Source organism: Toxorhynchites rutilus, chromosome 2 (assembly GCF_029784135.1).
Source record: "Toxorhynchites rutilus septentrionalis strain SRP chromosome 2, ASM2978413v1, whole genome shotgun sequence".
Lineage (NCBI taxonomy): Eukaryota > Metazoa > Arthropoda > Insecta > Diptera > Culicidae > Toxorhynchites > Toxorhynchites rutilus.
The window spans coordinates 21,249,075-21,268,728 of record NC_073745.1 but is presented as its reverse complement, the minus strand read 5'-3'; the positions used below and the strand labels follow the sequence as shown (position 1 = coordinate 21,268,728).

At 40.3% G+C, this 19,654-nt stretch overlaps 2 protein-coding genes across 4 annotated transcripts in view; one reads left to right on the top strand and one right to left on the bottom strand.

The window, feature by feature from the left end:
• Positions 1 to 2,194: 2,194 nt before the first annotated feature.
• Positions 2,195 to 3,234, top strand: LOC129767214 (perlucin-like). Its single transcript, XM_055767867.1, has 2 exons — positions 2,195 to 2,482; positions 2,544 to 3,234. The coding sequence occupies exons 1-2, from the start codon at positions 2,390 to 2,392 to the stop codon at positions 2,925 to 2,927; spliced, it is 477 nt and encodes a 158-aa protein (XP_055623842.1). The 5' UTR covers positions 2,195 to 2,389; the 3' UTR covers positions 2,928 to 3,234.
• A 169-nt stretch (positions 3,235 to 3,403) lies between these two features.
• Positions 3,404 to 19,654, bottom strand: part of LOC129767210 (sarcolemmal membrane-associated protein) — a 64,533-nt gene continuing 48,282 nt past the window's right edge. For all 3 annotated transcript variants that reach the window (XM_055767862.1, XM_055767863.1, XM_055767864.1), the window contains 8 exons: positions 13,042 to 13,197; positions 12,630 to 12,979; positions 12,254 to 12,566; positions 12,049 to 12,195; positions 11,848 to 11,985; positions 11,661 to 11,790; positions 11,131 to 11,597; positions 3,404 to 5,371 (listed from right to left, as the gene is read on the bottom strand). In XM_055767862.1, coding sequence (XP_055623837.1) covers positions 4,385 to 5,371; positions 11,131 to 11,597; positions 11,661 to 11,790; positions 11,848 to 11,985; positions 12,049 to 12,195; positions 12,254 to 12,566; positions 12,630 to 12,979; positions 13,042 to 13,197 — 2,688 coding nt within the window. In that variant the 3' untranslated portion in view covers positions 3,404 to 4,384. The remainder of the gene's footprint in view (positions 5,372 to 11,130; positions 11,598 to 11,660; positions 11,791 to 11,847; positions 11,986 to 12,048; positions 12,196 to 12,253; positions 12,567 to 12,629; positions 12,980 to 13,041; positions 13,198 to 19,654) is intronic.

Here is a 19,654-nt window from a genome sequence, read left to right as displayed (position 1 = left end):
ATCAGATTATGAGTTTTGTCGAATTTCCTGTCACGAAGTTACGAAGTGAGATGAGAAATTGTAATGAGGAAATTCGAAAAACATCGAATGTGTCATTTTTAGAAATTAGTGTAGGCACAATGGACATGCCGACTTCTTTCCTTTCAGTATTGTTCTTGCAGGCCAAGAGATCATTCAGAAATGAGCATGGGTTATGGAATATTCCGAAAATTAAGCAGATAACTTTAACATAAAAATTTTAAATGAAAATGTGAAAGGAATAGATAAAATAAAAATGGTACTTACGTATTTACCACCGCAGCGCAGCTTTTATCATGAATTTATTTTTTATACCTTTACCTAGTGCATTACGTTTGCCCGATTAATTATGCATGTCATGCATTTGGATTGCCTGGTTTCAAACGTGATGCACCAGATAAACGTATGCGGTCCGACGTGAGTCGGCGGCCGACTCGGATTGCGTCGCCTCGGCGGCTTGAGGTCGCCTCGGTTCCTTATCCTCATTATCATCTCAATATGATCTTTATATAACACTGATCAGAAATAAATATACAAATACATCCTAATAATAAAATTCGCGTATTATTCGATTATATTATCATTCATTCGGGTAACTGTCGCATTCGGGTAATTGTTACATTCGGGTGAGTGGGATTCGGGTGAATGTTTTTCGGGTAACTGTCTTCCGGGTGAGTAGATTTCTGGTTAATGTGACACAATCGATGAATAGATGGTACCGTAGGGACTCTATACTTACGACATTTCTGGAAGATTTGTCTCAAGGTTAGGATTTGATCAGTAATAGATCGATCTTCTATGAATTCTCCACGAATGTGTTTGTTAGTGTTGATAGTCGACGAAAGATAATTTGAGAACGCGCTTTGTAGGCGAAATTCAGGATGTAGATTGCACGAGAGTTGTCTCTCTTGAAAATAGGACAAATAACCCCATCTTTTCACTCTTCCGGTAGTTGTTCTGTTCAGTCGATTTGTTGTTCTTCAGCTGTTTGGTGGCATTCTTAACTTTATATATTGTTGGAGGTGTCACATCTTCATCATTTACTACACCAATGCACAAAGCTTCAGGGAACGAATTTAGGTAGAAATTAGCATCTAGAGCTCGACAGCAATTTTCTAGACAAAAACTGGCTTCGACAAAGTTGTTACTAGTGATCCCCGATAATCGTTCGATGAATCGATTAATCGAATACTTCCCAAAGAAGTCGATTATTAATCGAACGAATACTGCGCAACCAATAATCGAAGCGAACAAATAATTTACGTCGATTAATCGATCCAAATCTAGAGAAAAAAAACGTACAGCAGCTGAAGTTTTATTCTGGAATTCAATCATTATCTTTGACACTCCCCTAATCTCGTAAACGAAGCTAAATTTGCGTTGACTGGATTGAGCTTCGCTTACGAGTTTAGGGGAGCGAAAATAGATAATAATTGATTTTCAGGCAGAATGAACACTTTTTTCATTCCAGAGGGCTTTTAAGCAAATGAGAAATGAGGGGCTTAGAATGAAAGGGGTGTAAGTGATTTGATCGATTTCTCTACATCGACTCTCTCTTTTGATCATAGTTTAGCCTCAAATACATTCCCAGCTATATTTGACAATGTAAAAGATAGGTCAGAACCTCAACTATCAGATTCTATAGCAAACTTAAATTGGAACGTTTTTGCAATTGAGTTATTAACTAAAGAAAAAGTTGATGAAGAGAAATCGATCAAGTCACTTACACCCCTTGCATTCTAAACCCCTCATATGATAGAGCGCTCGTTTTAATGTTGATAAAGATAGGGTGCCCAAAATCTTAGGTAAAATAAAAAATATAATTTTCTTTTCTTGTCAATATAGATAGAATTATAGATCGACAATGTTATAGCTCCAGTTATTTTAAGCAACTTTTTGGAATATTTTTTTTCGATCTCTCGAAAACAACCGAATTAGCGCTTTTGTTCTAAGTTACATTACAATCAACATGCATTTTTTTTCTAACTTTTATGTTTAAAATTCTACATGCAAATATAAAAGTTAGAGCAAAAACCACAACATAAAAATTAGCACTCCATAATATGTAACAACTTTGTTGCTGACAGTTTTTATCTAGAGAATAACTGTCGAATAACTGCAAATTTCCACTTAAATTCGTTCCCTGGACCATTGTGCAATATAATCGCTTCCTCAGCTTGTAAAACATTATCTTGTTGTTGGCTTTTTTTCCTTAGCAATATGTAGAATTGAGCTCAGCAGGGATGAATTATCAAAAACACAAACACATGCTCAATCTAATTGCAATGTCTCGAAGTGATCTCACAATTTCTGGGTGATAATGCGATTATAAGCAAATGAGCATTTTTATTCAGGCTTTCTGCGATCGAAAATGTATCTCAATTTCGTGAGTTTAGTTATAGCTGTGCTGTGCCTTATATATGTAGTGGAACCCAAGAAATCATACCATATCCCAAGCATAGAGGTAATTTAGAGCGTATTCTTCTCCCCATTAGCAAAATGAAAATAGTCAAAATCTTCCACAGGCAAACTGGTTCAAAGCGAACGAATTCTGTAACTCTCTGGGGATGCGCTTAGCGGTAATCAAATCCAAGGAAGAAAATGATGCCATCGGCGAGTTTGTGCGAACGACGGACAAGTTCTCGGAAATAAACTGTAGTTTTTGGATCGGTGCAACGGATCTGGCCAAGGAAGGGTTATTCATTTGGACGCCAACAGGAGAGCGGTTGACATGGACCAACTGGAGACGGGGTGAACCGAATGATGAGAGCGGCGAAGAGGATTGCTTACAGTTGGCGTACATCCCGTCACTCGAATATAACTGGAATTGGAATGACAATTCGTGCTCGGGACAATCATTTCACTTTATATGTGAGAGTTCGGACACAAACTGTGTGACACAATTCTAAAACATCATGCAGGATAACGTTCGGATCACTTATCGGTCGGTTTGATGTAAATTTTACTCTTTTATTTGTAGTAGATATGGTGTATCGCAGCACCACTGTCTATCTTGAAATATTTTTCTTTATAAATGTACACAAGTTATGTTCACGTAGGCGTTTGCTTTCCTTGGCAGCAAAGAAAACTAATCGCTCCCCACGATTCGAGTACCGTTACCTCCCTAAACACACGCACCTCGCGATCCACTCGGCAATCTGGCTTCTATTTGCATATACTCCTCAGCTAAAATAAACATGATTGGCATACCTAGAAGATGCATGCACACATTGCTTCTTATCTCGGAAAAAAAAACACCTTTTCACCTTCTGTCTATTTGCATATTCAACTGCGCCGATCAATGCTCTCCTATGCTTTAATCGAACGCAGAAATTTTATCTCATTTCACTTCCGCTTTTATTTGTCTTCTTGTCATGTAACCAGGTTTTGCTGTGCTTCCCGCCTCTTATCCGTCGATTCATGTTCTGGTTGAGCAGTGTTATTTGTTATTCTGCTGTATTTGTACTTTGAAATGTTCTCGAACACTTGCCTATTATTTTGGTTTTATTTTCGAGTCTGTCGCTACGATTATTGCTGGTGCTGCTGCTTCTGCCACCACTAAAATATGTTTGCGATCGTTGCTTCCTAAACAGTTCGCCACACTTCCACAGGGAATGAACGAATAATGCGCCTTCCGGAGAAAAAATCGTTTATGATACAATTCAAAAAAAAAATCCTAAGCGTTTCCTCGAAGACTCGATATTTGCGTTTGCATACCAGAAGCGGCCGATGGTTTAGATCTGCTAGTAGTTAAGAGCGCACACCTTGTTTTTTTTATTTTGTTGTTTTGTATGTATGTATAGAAGCTATCCTGCTCTAGTGAATAAATATGTTGTTTGGACTCAGCAGTATACTACAAGAGCTCAGGGGGTGGAATTTCTAAATGTAGTGTTTTATTCTCGAAAGAAGTGGGTTTTTGATTCTCGATATTTTGTTTGAATAATATATAATATATTATGCATGCACACAGAAAAACAAAAAGAAGAGATTCCAGGCTCGCTCGTTTTCCTGTTTTTTTTTCTCTGGCTAAATCATGGCTGATCCCACAATGATACTACTAGTATTATTCATCATCCTCTGGGCTACAATAAATACATTTGGCTGCAGCCGAAAATACAGAAAAACTAAACATAGATGGTAAATTGAAGCTATCTGCCGAAAGATGAAACCGAAATTGAGAACCTCTCGAGATGTGAGCTCGATCGTGTGGATAAAGTACAACTAAGGAGGGGAAAACAAAGCTAATTTTTAAACTATACTGATGATTTTTGTTTCGTATCTGTCTGCTTCTAACCGAGTTCGAAATAAATATTTGTAAAATTTTCTACTCTGTATAACTGAACTAAACTGAAGATACCTAGTGGCTTTACGATACACGATTAAACATTACATAACCAACGATAACAAAGAGGGGCGCTATGTACAACAGAATATTCATAAATGATTTGCTCTTGAACTGACAGAAGTCTTCATTAAGCTTTTGCAGCTGCTGGTTCAACCGGATGTTTTCCTGCGTTAGATGAGTGTACTTTTCTTTGAACGCGATCAGCTCTTCCTCCCTCTGGACATCTGGATGGTTGATGAGTTCCAGTTCATGTTCGATGTTAATGCCAAAAAGTTTACACTGATCGGATACGCTTCCGTTGGGTTCTCCTCCGGGGCCGATGACAACGCTCGTTGCTTTGGTACCGATTGCACTTCTGATGCTATTGCTGGGACTAATCTCACTATCGTTGTGGGTGCTGGCCGCGTCACTCTCACCGAAACTACTGCTACTGCAAATGCCACTACGATCGAGCAGTTGTTCGCCAACAAAAACGCCCGTATTATCGTTCGTTTCCGTTTTCTCGTCGTCGTCTTCTTCTTCGTCGTCGTCATCTAGCTCCCCGACATTGGAGCTGATTGAGATGTCGTTCTCGCTTACATCCACAACAACAGCATGCTCTTCTACGTCTGTTTGTGTTTCAACATCGACCAGAGAGGACTGCTGCTTTGCGTTATCCCTAGAAATCCCCTCCTCCTGGACACGTGCTTCGACGGGGTCTCGTTCCACTTTCCCCACGGCTGCCGCGTCGCTGATTGTTGGCACCACCGGATCCACCACCTCCAGGGCAGGTTGCTGATGGAGGGCCGCCATTGCACTGAGTTTCTCATTCTCGCTGTTTTTCTGCTTCAAAAGTTCCTTCTCCAACCGATCCATCTCGTCCTGGCAGCGATCGTTCACCGCCCGCAGTTCTTCCGCCTCTATTCGCAGCGAGGCCAGACTCTCGGTTAGACTCTCGCAGAGCTGTTGCTTTTTCTCCAACTCGTCGGACTTTGGACGGGATTCCAGCTCCTGTTTGAGCATTTGCAGCTGAAATGAAGCGATAGATTGATGTGATTAAGATTTTTTTCTTCAATTTGATATAATTGTATGAAATGTTCTATTTAATGGTGGGTTTAGACTAGTGATATATTAATGTGAAGAAATATGATGAGAATTATAGAAATCGCATTAACCGTTTACACTAGCGTGAACTTCTATAATGAATATATTCATATTTTCGTTGAACTTATTCACCTGAAGTAGAACTGCATCCAACTTTAGTGATTTCTCACCAGTGAGAAATTCACAAGCGTTTACATATGCTGAATTTATTCAATTTAATTATATATACCTCGAATAAGTGTATCATATATATTCTCGCCCGTTTACACCATTTTCACGTGAATAAATCCATCTATAGCTATAGATCTCCCTAATGTAAACCCGCCATAACGAACACTGTTCTAATAAATCATACTATTTGAAACGATCATGAACAAAATAACTCAAACTGTATCCTTGGTGGACAAATGTATTCATTACATCAGGGGTTTTCAAATGGTGCTCCGCGGGAAATTTGTGCTCCGCAAAGTTATAGAAAATGCTCCCACTTGAAAACCCACCTTGAAATAAAAATTCTTTAATTCAATTTCACAGGGCATATAGTAATTCATCTTGTTTACTCCGGGTCAGATGTTATGTAACTGCGATGCGCAATTGGAATAGAGTTGTTCTCAGTCGGGTTTTTCAATACAAATAGAATTTGTTTATTTGGTTAAAAAATGCAGGTTCTCCGTCAAATGTTTTTGCTATAAAAAGTGCTCTGCCATAAAAAAAATATCTGAAAACCTCTGCATTACATGAATGCACATCAAAATTCCTCAAAACAGGTGTTTTCGTAGATTCTTTGTCTTGTCTTTGTCTTTGTCTTGAAAATGAGCAGAAAAATTATACAAAAACGAAAATTCATTCAAATTCATTAATTTCTCCCTTTTTTCGATGATCACTACCTTACAGACAGATTTAGCGTTATTTTTTAGCGCAGTGTTCCAGAAACGAGCATCCGTTCTAGAATCCTTTTCGTTGAACATATCATCAAACGCTTGCACCACTGAGTTGTTTGGAAAGTTACGCGAGAATTTAGGGAAATGATCTTGGTTTGTCCAGTCGAAAATATGATCATGGTTTGCCCACTTTTTTGAATGCTCTAATTCAGCGCTCCTGTGTCAAATAAGGCCTTCGAATGTTTCGAAACATATAAATGAAATTGCCTTTTACATGATTTATAGTAGTTTGATAGTATATTTTTACGAAATCACATGTTCCTTTAATTATAAAATACACCTTCTTTTTGTGTCAATGCGCCCCTCATTCGAGCTAACTTTTAATCGATCACCAGATGATTATTTGGCACGTATTCAGTCCTTTTCTGGATTACAACACTTATAAATATTGTAAACATCATGCTTGCTCACCATTTGTATCGGATTTACATAGCTAAACCATTAAATTAACGCATTTTGATGAACTCAATTCTGATCATGAGTTGTCTAATTCAATAATGTTGTTTTGTCCACATGATTTCTATGGCAACCACTTGGAGCGCTGCAGTTTGTTTATGTTTGTTTATGGTGTGCTTCGCGCATAGCAGAAGTATGGTTTTTCTGTGTTGATTGTGTTGAGGTGAACACTTCTAAAATGCCCAAGAAAAGGCAATATTCTGAAGAAAGCCTAAATAATGAATGAATCAATACGATGACAGTAAACTCAAGCAATGATAAAGTTTACTGCTTCATTATCCCCCTCTCACCATGATCATTTTTTTGGGCAAACCTTGATCAGAGGTGGTCAAACCATGATCATAATTCTTCTTTAAGGAAAATCGTTAAAAAACATAAAAATTTGAATAATTTCAACACCTTATGGTAGTATTAGCAACTAGAGACTTGGGGTTTTTCAACAAACCCAAACTCGTATCGATTATGTGTGATTTTCATGAAGAAAAATCGATTTGCATTTACTAGTTGCGTAAAAACACTCCAAATTGGACAAACCAAGATCATTTACCCTACTAAGATGCTTCAGATGCTCCATCAAATGTTTTTACTATAAAAAGTGTTCTGCCATCAAAAAACTGAAAACTCCTGATCTAATCCATCCATATTTCGGAGTGGCATACCACTTCGTTCTGCCGGTGAAATTATTGATCCTTTTTTTGGTAATCCCAGTGATGAGTCATAGAATACGTCCAGGTTGCTTTGGTCTTTGGGGCCCTCAAAGTGGCGATGGTTCCTGAAAGTTTGTCGGATACAACTGGTGCGCTTCCAAGGAGTTCCCTTCTAAATTTCTTTGAAGACGCAATAGCTTTTCTTTATCACTATAGGGGCAAATTCTGATCGAGTTCTCTTTGCTATTAGTAATAGAGAGCGGTAATTTTTCAGGATTGTCGGAGAAAGACCGTAATTCTCTGCTCATATCTCTACTCGCTAAAATAATCAATTGACTGAGCGAATAAATGCGAAACAAAATGCGAGGATTCAACGGTTGAGACACACTCATTTGAAAGTCCAATCGAGCTGCACCTCCGTCGCGCACACCAAACCGCACAATAGCTGTCTTCGTTCCTCTAAATCTTTCTTTTATAAAAATTGCTTCTCAACTTCTACTTCTTGACCAATAAATCGTTTGCTTCCTTATCTTTGTTCGCAATACTCAGCGAGTCTACAACAAAACCCAATTCGTTAGTTTGAGGCTGTTGTTGTTTCCGTTACCGCTTCCGCTTCCGTTGTTCGTTTCCGTTTTCTATTTTTCACGACTTCCGTTCCAGTTTCCGTTTCCTATTCCTTTTCCGTTTCCGTTTCTGTTTCCGTTTCGGTTTCCGTTTCCTTTTCCGTTTCTGTTTCCGTGTTCCTATTCCTTTTCCGTTTCCGTTTCTGTTTTTGTTTTCTATTGGAATTTCGGTTCCGTTTCTGTTTTCGTTTTCGTTTCCTTTTCCTATTCCGTTTCCATTTGTGCTCTTTTATTTTTTTACAAGAATGTCGAATGAATTCATATTCAAAAACGTATGAGACGAAATATGTCGAATGTCACAAAAGTGAGTCAATGATCGTGACTTCATACAAGCCTGGTCTGAGGGTGTTCCGAAGTTGACAATCTTTTTTTCCATTAAAATTCTCTGCATTCGTATAACTCCAAGACAGTCGACAGTCAGGCTCAAATATAATTATAGACATCAACTTTTTATAGACAGAAACTCAGGTCAATGCACTCCCACAACTGTGTATCTAAGCATCGTTTTTCGTTATTGCGGTAGCATCGTTGCGTTTGGCAATATATAGGGTTGGGGAAAAAGAAATGTCGTATTTCTGATCGAAACTTGACGCTTTATTTAACATACTTAAAATTATCCAATTTAAGTCAAATAAGCGCCGTTTTGTTCGCAAACTTGTTGCCATTCAGAAGACAACTTCATTATCCCCCTCTCATAAACCCCCCCCCCCTCCTTATTTGCAAAAAAAACTCAGACAGCCAGTTTTCGCAAACCTTTTTTGAGGCCACCTTAGTATCACCAAGAGCGTTTTGCATGGACCGGAAGAGATGATAATCACTTGGAGCTAGGTCCGGACTATACGGTTGGTGCAATAGGACATCCCATCCGAGCTCCCGTAGCTTCTGGTGGGTCATCAAAGATATGTGAGGCCGAGCGTTGTCCTGGTGGAAAACAACACCATTCCTATTGATCATTTCTGGTCGCTTCTGGTCAATCGCCTGCTTCAAACGGTCAAGCTGCTCATAGTAGAGAACCATAGTGGATGATTCCCTTCCAATCCCACCAAACACACAGCAAAACCTTCCTGGCCGTCAATCCAGGCTTGGCGATGGTTTGGGTCGGCTCACCGTGCTTCGACTACGACTTTTTTCGCTTTAGGTTGTCGTACGTGATCCACTTTTCATCACCAGTCAGCATCTTCTTCAAAAATGGGTCGAGTTCGTTCCGTTTCAACAGTGCATCGCAGGCGTTGATTCGGTCTAAAAGATTTTTTTGCGTCAACTCGTGTGGCATCCATACATCCAGCTTTTTTTTGGAATCCAATCTCCTGCAAATGGTTCCAAACGGTTCTATGGTCTATACACATTTCCTGGCCAATCGAGCGAGTGCTCACATGCCGGTCTACTTGGATGATTTCAACGATTTTATCGGTTTCTACGACGACTGGCCTACCAGTACGGGGTGTATCTTCGACAGCCACGAAATCGATCAAACCGACGCTGTGCTGTGCGAATCGTTACAGTATCGGGTCCATAAACTACACGATTTTTTTGGGTCACCTTCGTTTTACGTAAAAACGTAAAATATGGCGAATTTCTTGCTTGGTGGACTCCATCTTTGACATGCTATATATATATATATATATATATATATATATATATATATATATATATATATATATATATATATATATATATATATATATATATATATATATATATATATATATATATATATATATATATATATATATATATATATATATATATATATATATATATATATATATATATATATATATATATATATATATAGTCAGTGAATCACACATATATATATATATATATATATATATATATATATATATTTTTTTTTTTTTTTTTTTTTTTTTTCAAAATTGCCAGAAAATGTATAAAATTTTTTTTGTACTGTGTATTTTTTTAAATTTTATTTTTATTATTAGATATTTGAAAAGAAAACAGTTTGAAGATATTTATCAATCTAGAAAAGCCGTAAGAGCACCTCTAAATATGAATTAGAGTACTGAATTTCTAAATCCCAAATTGTTTTTTCAGAATTTAAATATTTTTTTAATACTAAAATTTTAGATGAAATTTTATATATATATATATTTTTTTTTTTTTTTCAAAATTGCCAGAAAATCTATAAAAATTTTTTTTAAATATTTTTTTAGTACTAAAATTTTAGATGAATTTTTTTTTGATAATTTTTCTTGATACACCGTGGTAAGATGTACATTCAGTATTTTTTTCAAATTTTTATCTCGGATCTATTGAGGATGGCGTGAAATAAACGAAAAAGTACGTTTATCACTATAGATCCTACGTCAAACCACATAGGGGTTCAAATAAACCACCAACATTTCTTATTTAATATCCTTTACAATATTTGCCATACAGCTAGTGATTTGGTTTGGGGGCACTTTTTACTCCCTTACCTAACCACTCTTTGGAAATATAAAAAAAAAATTGTTGATACCGCGTAACACTGAAAAAAAATCTGAAAAGAATCACACATATCTAGAAAAGCCGTAGAAACACATTTAAATATGAATTAGACTAGTACTGAATCTCTAAATCTCAAAAAAAAAATTTCAAAATTTCAATATTTTTTTTGGTACTAAAATTTTTGATGAAATTTTTTTTTGATAATTTTCCTTGATACACCGTAGTAAGATGCACATTCAGTATTTTTTTCAAATTTTTATCTCGGATCTTTTGAGGGTGGCGTGAAATAAACGAAAAAGTACGTTTTTCACTATAGATCCTACGTCAAACCACATAGGGGTTCAAATAAACCGCCAACATTTCTTATTTAATATCTTTTACTATATTTGCCATACAGCTAGTGATTTGGTTTGGGGGCACTTTTTACTCCCTTACCCGGCCAGGCCCTTTCGCTTGGTAATGTAACAAAAACCTGATACATAAAAGCATATAAGAAATACTCTTGTCCACCAGTATAATTTCCAGAATAGGACAACCCAAAACAGAATAACTCTATCATCACAACTCACCTCCGCTTCCAACTCGTCGCACTTGACTTTCGCCACTATGTTGTCCTCGTTTTTCTTGTTATCCTCCTTCGTCTTGCTGACCTGCCGTAACAGAAGCGCGCATTCACTTTTGATATGCTTCAGATTTCTCCGCAGTACATTTTGATTGAGCTCGCAACTCAGATGGGAGGGCAATTTGGTTCCCACGAGAGATCGTTTCTGGTGCTGCTGCTGCACCTGTTGTTTTTGGCCATTGGTTGCTGGGGTCGGTGTATCGGTTGTGGACGGCTGCGATTGCTGCATCATTTCGTTCGGGTTACTACTCACGTTCTGATTGCCGTCACAATCTGCGCTGTTATTCGTCACCGTAAGCGTTAACGCTGGATCGTTATCGTTGACCTTCGCTGCACTACTGTCGGTCGTAATCGTCGTCGTGTCAATCGTTGATGTCGACGTGATGCTCGAATTGTCGTTCGCCTCGATGTTTTCTACGGGGAAAAGAACTTCATTTATCGAATTCTTGATGAAGAACATCAACAAACAAGTCATACCATTTTCGGTTTTGTTGTCGCTTTCCATAAAAAGGGAAATGTTTCGCTCGAGAGTAAGGATCCGTTTCTGTAACTGCATAACACTATCTTCTAGATTGACTTCCTTATCATCAAAATTCGCTTCTGTTTCCTAAAAAGAAATGCCCATATCAGCATTTGGATAGGGTGGAACACGATTATCGCGTACAGCATCATTACAAATTGCCTTAATTATATCATCAGATCCTTCCAGTTTCTTAATATCAGATTTCAGTAGCCAATTGGAGACGGCCGAACTGTTGTATTCCTGCTGTTGGTGTTGGTCGTCCTCATCGGATGCATAAAACTGAGATTGAAAGCAGACAAAGAAATTAAAAAAATCGTACAAATTCAGCAAAACTGACATTACCGCATAGAAGTTGATTTTCTCTTGCAGCAAGTTGATTTCATGGCTCAAATTAGCAACCTCAGATTCCTTCGCCTTGATTTGCTCTTCGCTGGATGTGACCTTCTCGTCATACTGACCCTGCAGCGCATCCAATCTACCAGTTATTTCCTGGAATCGCAAAAAACTTTAAATGGAAAAACACAAGAGATTGATTAAACAATATAACCTGTAACTGCAGCTGGGTTTTGTTCAACTGCTCTCGCAGCAGTGAGCACTCGTCCTCGCTGCTACACAGTGCCTTCTCAATCGCGGCCAGTTTGTGTGTAGCATCTAACCGTTCCTGGTGCACCTTCCAGAGCGTCTCCTTGGCCGAGATTTGGTATTGAGACTTCTCATCCTGCAGTTTGAGTACCTCTTCTCGCAATTTGTCGTCAGTCATGTTTTTTTGGAAGTATTGCAGCTTTTTCTCCAGCATGTCTATCCGACTCAGCAACCGATCCTCGTCGATCATTGCTTGCCAGCCGAGGGCAGAATTTTGTCTGTAATGTAAAATCACCAGTCAAATACAACCCACGTACCACCAATGAAAACGGAACACTTACTTTGTTGCTTCAACCGTCTTCTGGAGGCTGGTAAGCTTCGTTTCCAGAATTTGCTCCCGTTGGTTCGCCTCCTGAATATACTGGTTCAAGCGGTACAGATCGACCGGAGGGATTTTCGTGCTCTGCCCGCCGACTCCGATCGACTGGCTGGCCTTGGTTTCCCGCCCATCCGGGAGAAATAACTTCAAGGTGGCCACTATGCAGCCATGGGTCTCCCGGCGCGTATTCTCCATAACGTCCACCCCGAACTGCACGATATCCCCCGAACTGACCTCATATGGTTCCGACTCGGTGCTCGTCTGGCTGAGTCGGACGTTGTTGATGAAGGTGCCATTGCTGCTGCCGGTATCCTGTGTGGAAGGAAGGGTAGATGTTGAAAATGAAGTATGTTCATCGTGACGTTGACACCCACCTTGATGAAGAACTTCCCGTCGTTGTACCACAGCACAGCGTGGTTTCGCGACAGTACTTTGCAGTCGAATATCGCATTGTTTTCGGACACGCGGTTCCGCGCAACGGATCGGCCTACTTTGACTTCTTGATGTGGCTCAAGAAAGAGTGTTCGATTCTGAAACCAAAAATAGAATGACGATTAAATAATATCTGGAGATTTTTTTCTGACATTTCTCTCATTGTTGGAAAACATTAACAAACGCCGAAGCTACGTGGTATTTAGTGGCACTTTTAAATTGTTTGTAGGTTTCTTTTATACTTGCGTACAGTAGAATGCCAATGGATAAATGGGAAAAAAGTGACCCTCGAATTTTCAAAGCGAACTTGATCAAACATGTTGATTCCCACGAACAACTACCCTATGCAAAATATCAGGTTAATCGGACTTCATTTACTAGTGTCGCACAGCGGTCAAAGTTTGAGTTTTTTGAAAACCGAAAAATCAACTAAGAGGGGGAGTAAAGGAAATCGGGGTTTTCGAAAAAAAATTTTGATGCCAAATGTCTTCAAATTGCATGAGACGTCTAGATCTACTGTCATCTCGATTTTTTTTTAAATCGACGCTCTGGGACTTTGTCGTTTTTTCGGAATACGAAGCAACACGTATGGTTTAGGGTGCCAATGAAAATCGTCATATCGATTTTTCATACGGGACTCCCTGTGAAATGTTGATTTGCACGATAAAATACCCTCTGCAAAATATTAGCTTATTCTAACTTTATTTACTATTGTCGCAGATGTCAAAATTTAAGTTTTTTTGAAAATCGAAAAATCACCCAAGGAAATCGAGATTCAAAAAAAAAAAAAATGATGCTAAATGTCTTAGAATTGCATGAATCGTCGAGATTTACTGTTATCTCGAAAAAAAAAATTCAGACCAAAAAACGACCAAGTGACAGAAAGTAAATCTTTGACAAAAAATTTTTTTTTGTGATAACAGTGAATCTTGACGTTTCATGCAATTCTAAGACATTTGGCATAAAATTTTTTTTGAAAATCCCGAATTCCTTTACTCCCCCCTTTGGGTGATTTTTCGGTTTTCAAAAAACTCGAACTTTGACCGCTGTGCGACACTAGTAAATGAAGTCCGATTGAGCTGATATTTTGCATAGTGTAGTTTTTCGTGGGAATCAACATTTTTAATCTAGTTCGCTTCGAAAATTCGAGATGGCCATTGTCATTGGCACTCTAACGCATAGTCTGTGAGTATACGAGTTACGATTTTCATCCTTAGAGATTCTGGATACATGTAATTTTTGCACCTACAGTGTCGGACAAAACATTAAGACCACTGCTCAAACCCTTCAGAACTGGAGAGTTCACTATTGAAAACAATGGATCGAGATTCCCGGAAAGGTTACAACCTTTGAAGGTGTAAAATGTGAGGCATTTTTTCATGAGCATTCAAGTCAAAAACAACCGGAGCCAGCATAATCATTTGGCGTTAGTCGACAAACCATTTCGTATCGATTGCAAATTTTGAGAATCATCCAAATGTACGAGAACTGGATTCCATACAAGTTTGAAACAGTGGAACACCGAACGCCGTTTCTTTGCATGTGAACAGCTGATTCAAATGCAATGATTTTCCACGTCGGATTGTTTTTGGAAATGAAGAGTTTATTGATTACAGCAATTCAAAGCGAAAAAAAAGTTGATTTGTCATGGTCATCAACCCACACCGACGGCCAAGCCACATATTCATAGCTGATGTGTCCATGATATGTCTTTGGTCTATCTCAACGTTTCAGCTTGAGTTTGAGATTGGGCAGACTATTTGGTCTATCTCGGCATTTCATATCATGAGCAGTTGAGTAGAGCATCCAAGGAAAAATGATCGCAATATAAACGCAATACGTTAAGATGATTTTGTTGTGCGACAGCGCTCAGCCACATGTTGCTCAAGTTGTTAAAACTTATCTGGAAACATTTCAATGCGACGTCCTTCCCCACCCGCCATGCTCTCCAGATATCGCCAGCATCGACTACCATTTGTTTAGATCAGCCATACTCTACCTCAACCTTTCTTTGTTGACCCATCTGTTACTTTATTTTTAACAAAACTGTATGTGTAGCAATAACGAAAACCTCAAAAATTATTTTTGAAGCAGGACTACGTCTTTCACTAATGATGCGATTTTTTAAAATAGAAATATAAATAGAAATGCAGCGTTCGTTCTAAAGACAATGTGTATAGTAAAAATACTGCAATTTAAACTCCGCCCGTTTTCAATTTATTGAATATAAACAAGTTATTCACGAATTCACGATTCAAATAGCTGAGAGTTGATTTTAGTTTTAAAAATTGACTAGACTAGAAGCGAATGGACTGATAAATTTTGAAACCCCTATAATTCAAACCAGCGCACACATATTATCATGCCGAGGGTTCGGGTTTGATTCCCATTCTGACCGGGGAACTTTTCATCGAAGAAACTTCTTCCGACCTACACTGATACACGAGTATTCTAGAGCTTGCCACTTGAAATACATTCAAGGCGTGTCATTTAACAAAAGAAATCTCAACTAAGTATGAAATGACGCTAGTTAATATCTACGTTGACCCGGTTCAAAGTTCCAATGAGCACGTTAACGCCATTCAAAAAGTTGATTTAAACCATGATCATAATTATTCAAGTCAGAGTCTCACTCCAGCCAGCAAACAGCAGTTTACCTTCTTGAACGGACGTGCAGAATCTTTCACCACAGAATTTATGCTCCGTATATTCTGAGAATAGGAGAATAGAATATGCAGAGCTTGAACTGATGGAAAGAAGTAGAACAGAAGATAAATATTAAATAGGACGTGTCGCGTCGGTTTTCATACCATTATGTAAAGATTGTTTCTGTATGACTGAATCACACACACGAATTGTTGATTATATGCGTCCTAAAATACATAACTGTAGTCAGAGATGCCAACCTTCCTGATTTTTCAGGATTTCTCAGACTTTTTAACACGTTTCCTGATATCTTGACAAACACAATTTTCCCTGATTTTCCTGATTTTTCCTGATTTTGCAGACTTATCTCACTTCTTAACTAGGCGAACCTAGCCAGAATTTTCACCTGCCCCCGGGCTTCTGAATGCCAAAGGGGGACTAGGCTCTGCGGAATGCACGTATCTGCATGCTCGTGCTGTTTCAGTCCTGACCGAGAAATTGTCGGACAATCGCGCAGGTGCTAAGGATGACCGACTTTTGGATGCCGGCCAATTCCTTCTCCATATTCAACACCTTTAGCGCTTCCAGAAGTATCTTCGGGACAATTCCAGTTCCAGAGAGAACGACTGGAACAATTCTTGGGACCTCCCTTAGCCCCCACAGTTCCTTGAGCTCCACGGCCAATGGTCGGTACTTGCAGATTTTGCGACCGTGGGTCTCCTCCAGATTCTGGTTCAGTGGAATAGCGACATCGATGATGGTGACTTTGCGGTCGCTCTTGTCGTAAACCATTATATCTGGGCGGTTGTGGTGGATCGAGAGGTCGGTCAGAACAGTGCGATCCCAGTACAGCTTGAAACGGTCATTTTCCAGGACAGGTGCAGGCAGGTACCGGTAGTTTGGTACGTTGTCTTCCAGTAGAGCACATTGGAGCGCCAGTTGTCGATGAACAATACGGGCCACGTTGTTGTGGCGCTCGGTGTAGGCTGCGTTGGCCAAAACGGGACAGCCTCCCATAATGTGCTCTATGTTTTCACCTGGTTGATGGCACATCCGGCAAATGTCATCAACGTCTTGATGCCAGACGTACCGCCTGCAGTTTCTCGTCGGCATTATCCTGTCCTGGATGGCTATCATGTCGGCTTCTACTACTGAAGAGAGTTCACCACGCGTTAGCCACAGATTAGATGCGGCCTAGTCGACGTGTGGCCGATCCAGTTGATGGGGGTGGGCACCATGCACTGCCTTCTGCTTCCAAGCTGCAATCTTCTCCTCCACTGTCTGCAGATTGCAGTTGAGTTGGTACTCCGCTTGCGCCAAGTGCAGAGCGCTGTATCCTCTGTCGGCGGCGCAGACAGCCCGGTATAGCGCGTTTTGGTTGGCGCGTTCTGCGAAGTACTCGCGCAGTTGTCGTACCTGGGCAACACACAGTGCAGATATGTCGACTATTCCAAGTCCCCCTTCTTTGCGTGGCAGTGAAACTCTCTCCAGTGCCGATTGAGGATGGTGCATTCCGGCCTCTTTAAATGCTTTCCTCATCCTCCTCTCAAGGTCCTCTAGGTCAGTTTTGCTCCATTTGACTACACCAAAACTGAAGGTCAGCAGGGGAACCGCGAATGTGTTGATCGCGCGTACCTTGTTCCCCGCGTTGAGGAAAGTCCTCAGGACACAGTTCACTCGACTCAAGAACTTGTCTCGCAGCTCCGTCTTGATGTCGGAGTGGCGAATCCCGGTGAGCTGTCGGAATCCAAGATATTTATAGGATTCGCCACGAACCATGTCTCTTATGAACTCGCCGTCATAGACCTCGTAACCTCCGGATTCGGTAAGCTGCCCTTTCAGCATATGGACACAGCGGCACTTGTCAAGGCCGAACTCCATGCAGATGTCCCTGCTTATGTCTTCGACAACCCGGATAGCTACAACTAGACGCTGACGTGAATCAGCGTAGACCTTGAGATCATCCATGTAGAAGGTATGGGTCACTTCTTCGTGGGCGCCGTCGCCATACCTTATTTTATAGCCATGACCGTTTCTATTGAGCGTCCTACTGAGGGGGTTCAGTGCCAGACAAAACCAAAGCGGGCTGAAAGAGTCGCCTTGGAATATCCCCCTCTTTATCTGCAGCGTTCTAGACTGCAACACATTTTCCCCATCACTGAGGTGCAGAGACGTACTCCACTGCCTCATCGCATGCTGCAGGAACCTAACGACGACGGGATCAATTTTGTAGAGCTCCAATACCCGGACGAGAAACGAGTGAGGTATGGAGTCATAAGCCTTCCTGTAATCGATGTAGGCCATACTTAGGTTCCGCTGGTTATATACCGCCTGGCCGACTATGGCTGCGTCGATGATGGCCTGGTCTTTGCAGCCATGCGTATTTTTCCTGCATCCTTTCTGCTCTTCTGCGATGATGTGATGCTGTTCGCAGTGAGCAGAAACTTTGGCGGTAATTATGCTGCTCAGTATTTTGTACAGACTCGATAGGCACGTTATCGGTCTGTACTTTGATGGGTTCAATGTGTTGCTGTCTTTCGGGAGGAGGAAGGTGACGCCACGGGTGGCGAATTGAGGAAGGTTGTGTGGGTCACGTAGCACCTTGTTGAAGCACTCAGCTATCTTTGGATGTGCGACGGTCAGCTTCTTGTGCCAAAAGTTCTGGACACCATCGGGGCCCGGTGCTGCCCAGTTCCTCAGGTACCGCGAGGCTTCGCGGACATCGTTCTCTCCGACGATGATAGCTGGCATCTCTCCAATTTCACCACAACTCTCCTCCTCCCGTCTTAACCACATTTGCCCGTCGCGATGTTCTACTGGGGTCTCCCAAATACCAGCCCAGAAGTTCGTCACATCGCTAATATCTGGCAAACCTTCGCGGTAGTCGGGCTTCTCGTCGCTAATGTGGTCGTAGAACGCTTTCTCGTTATCTCTGAACATCCGATTTTGTTCCTGGCGCTTTGCAGAGTCAGAGTAACGTTTCAGCCGTTTTGTAAGGACGCTCAATTGCTGTACCAGTGTGTCGAGTTTTTCCGTCAGCTGGTGAGCTCCCAGCTGGCGAAGTTCAGTAGGCCGCACGATCACAGCAACTTGGCGACATAATTTCACCGATCTGCTGCCTCTTTTGTACGCCATCAGTCTTCCAATTGCGGCGCGCTTGTTTAGGATCCGTTGCTCCAATCTCCTTCGCCATGGAGGCTCACGCCTTTCACGGAGATGTTGGAGCAGTCCGCCTCTTGGCCTTATACGGTATCCTAAACTTTTGGCGGTCGCCACAGCAGCACAGTAAACTTTCAGTTGCAGCTCCTCCATGTTCTCAGCATCAACCAAGTGCAGCGGAAGAACGTGCTCGTTCATGAGCTTTACTGCACTTGTCAGCCTGCGGGAATGCTGCAACTTCGGGATTTTGTATTTTTTACTTTTTTTTATTAAATTCGTTTATTTTTACAGGCTCAGTTACATGAGTTTGAAGGAGTCGAATTCTTAAATATATTTTTAAAACTATATATAAACAATTTTTTTATAGCTGTATGGTTAACGCGGGGGACTCGAGTTTAGAAGGTACTTTTTATTTAATTAGAATGAAAATAATCCGTAATAAATGTACGATGTTTTCCTGGTTGGAGATGAGAATTTTCATAATAGCCTACACGCCCAAAGGCAGTTTCAAATCGTTATATTTTGAATGAAAATAATTACTTGTTGTTTTTTTTAATACTTACAACACATAGTCCCAATTCTTACTTTAAAACTTTGTCTATACATTTCCTTATATTCCATGAAAACTCATCATCATTAGCATACTCTTTCGAAATCGATCTCGAAGCTGAACTTATTCATTATTCTCGAAGCTCCATTATGAGCTTCTACTAAACAAACAGCCGATGAATTCCCACAACTACTGCTCGC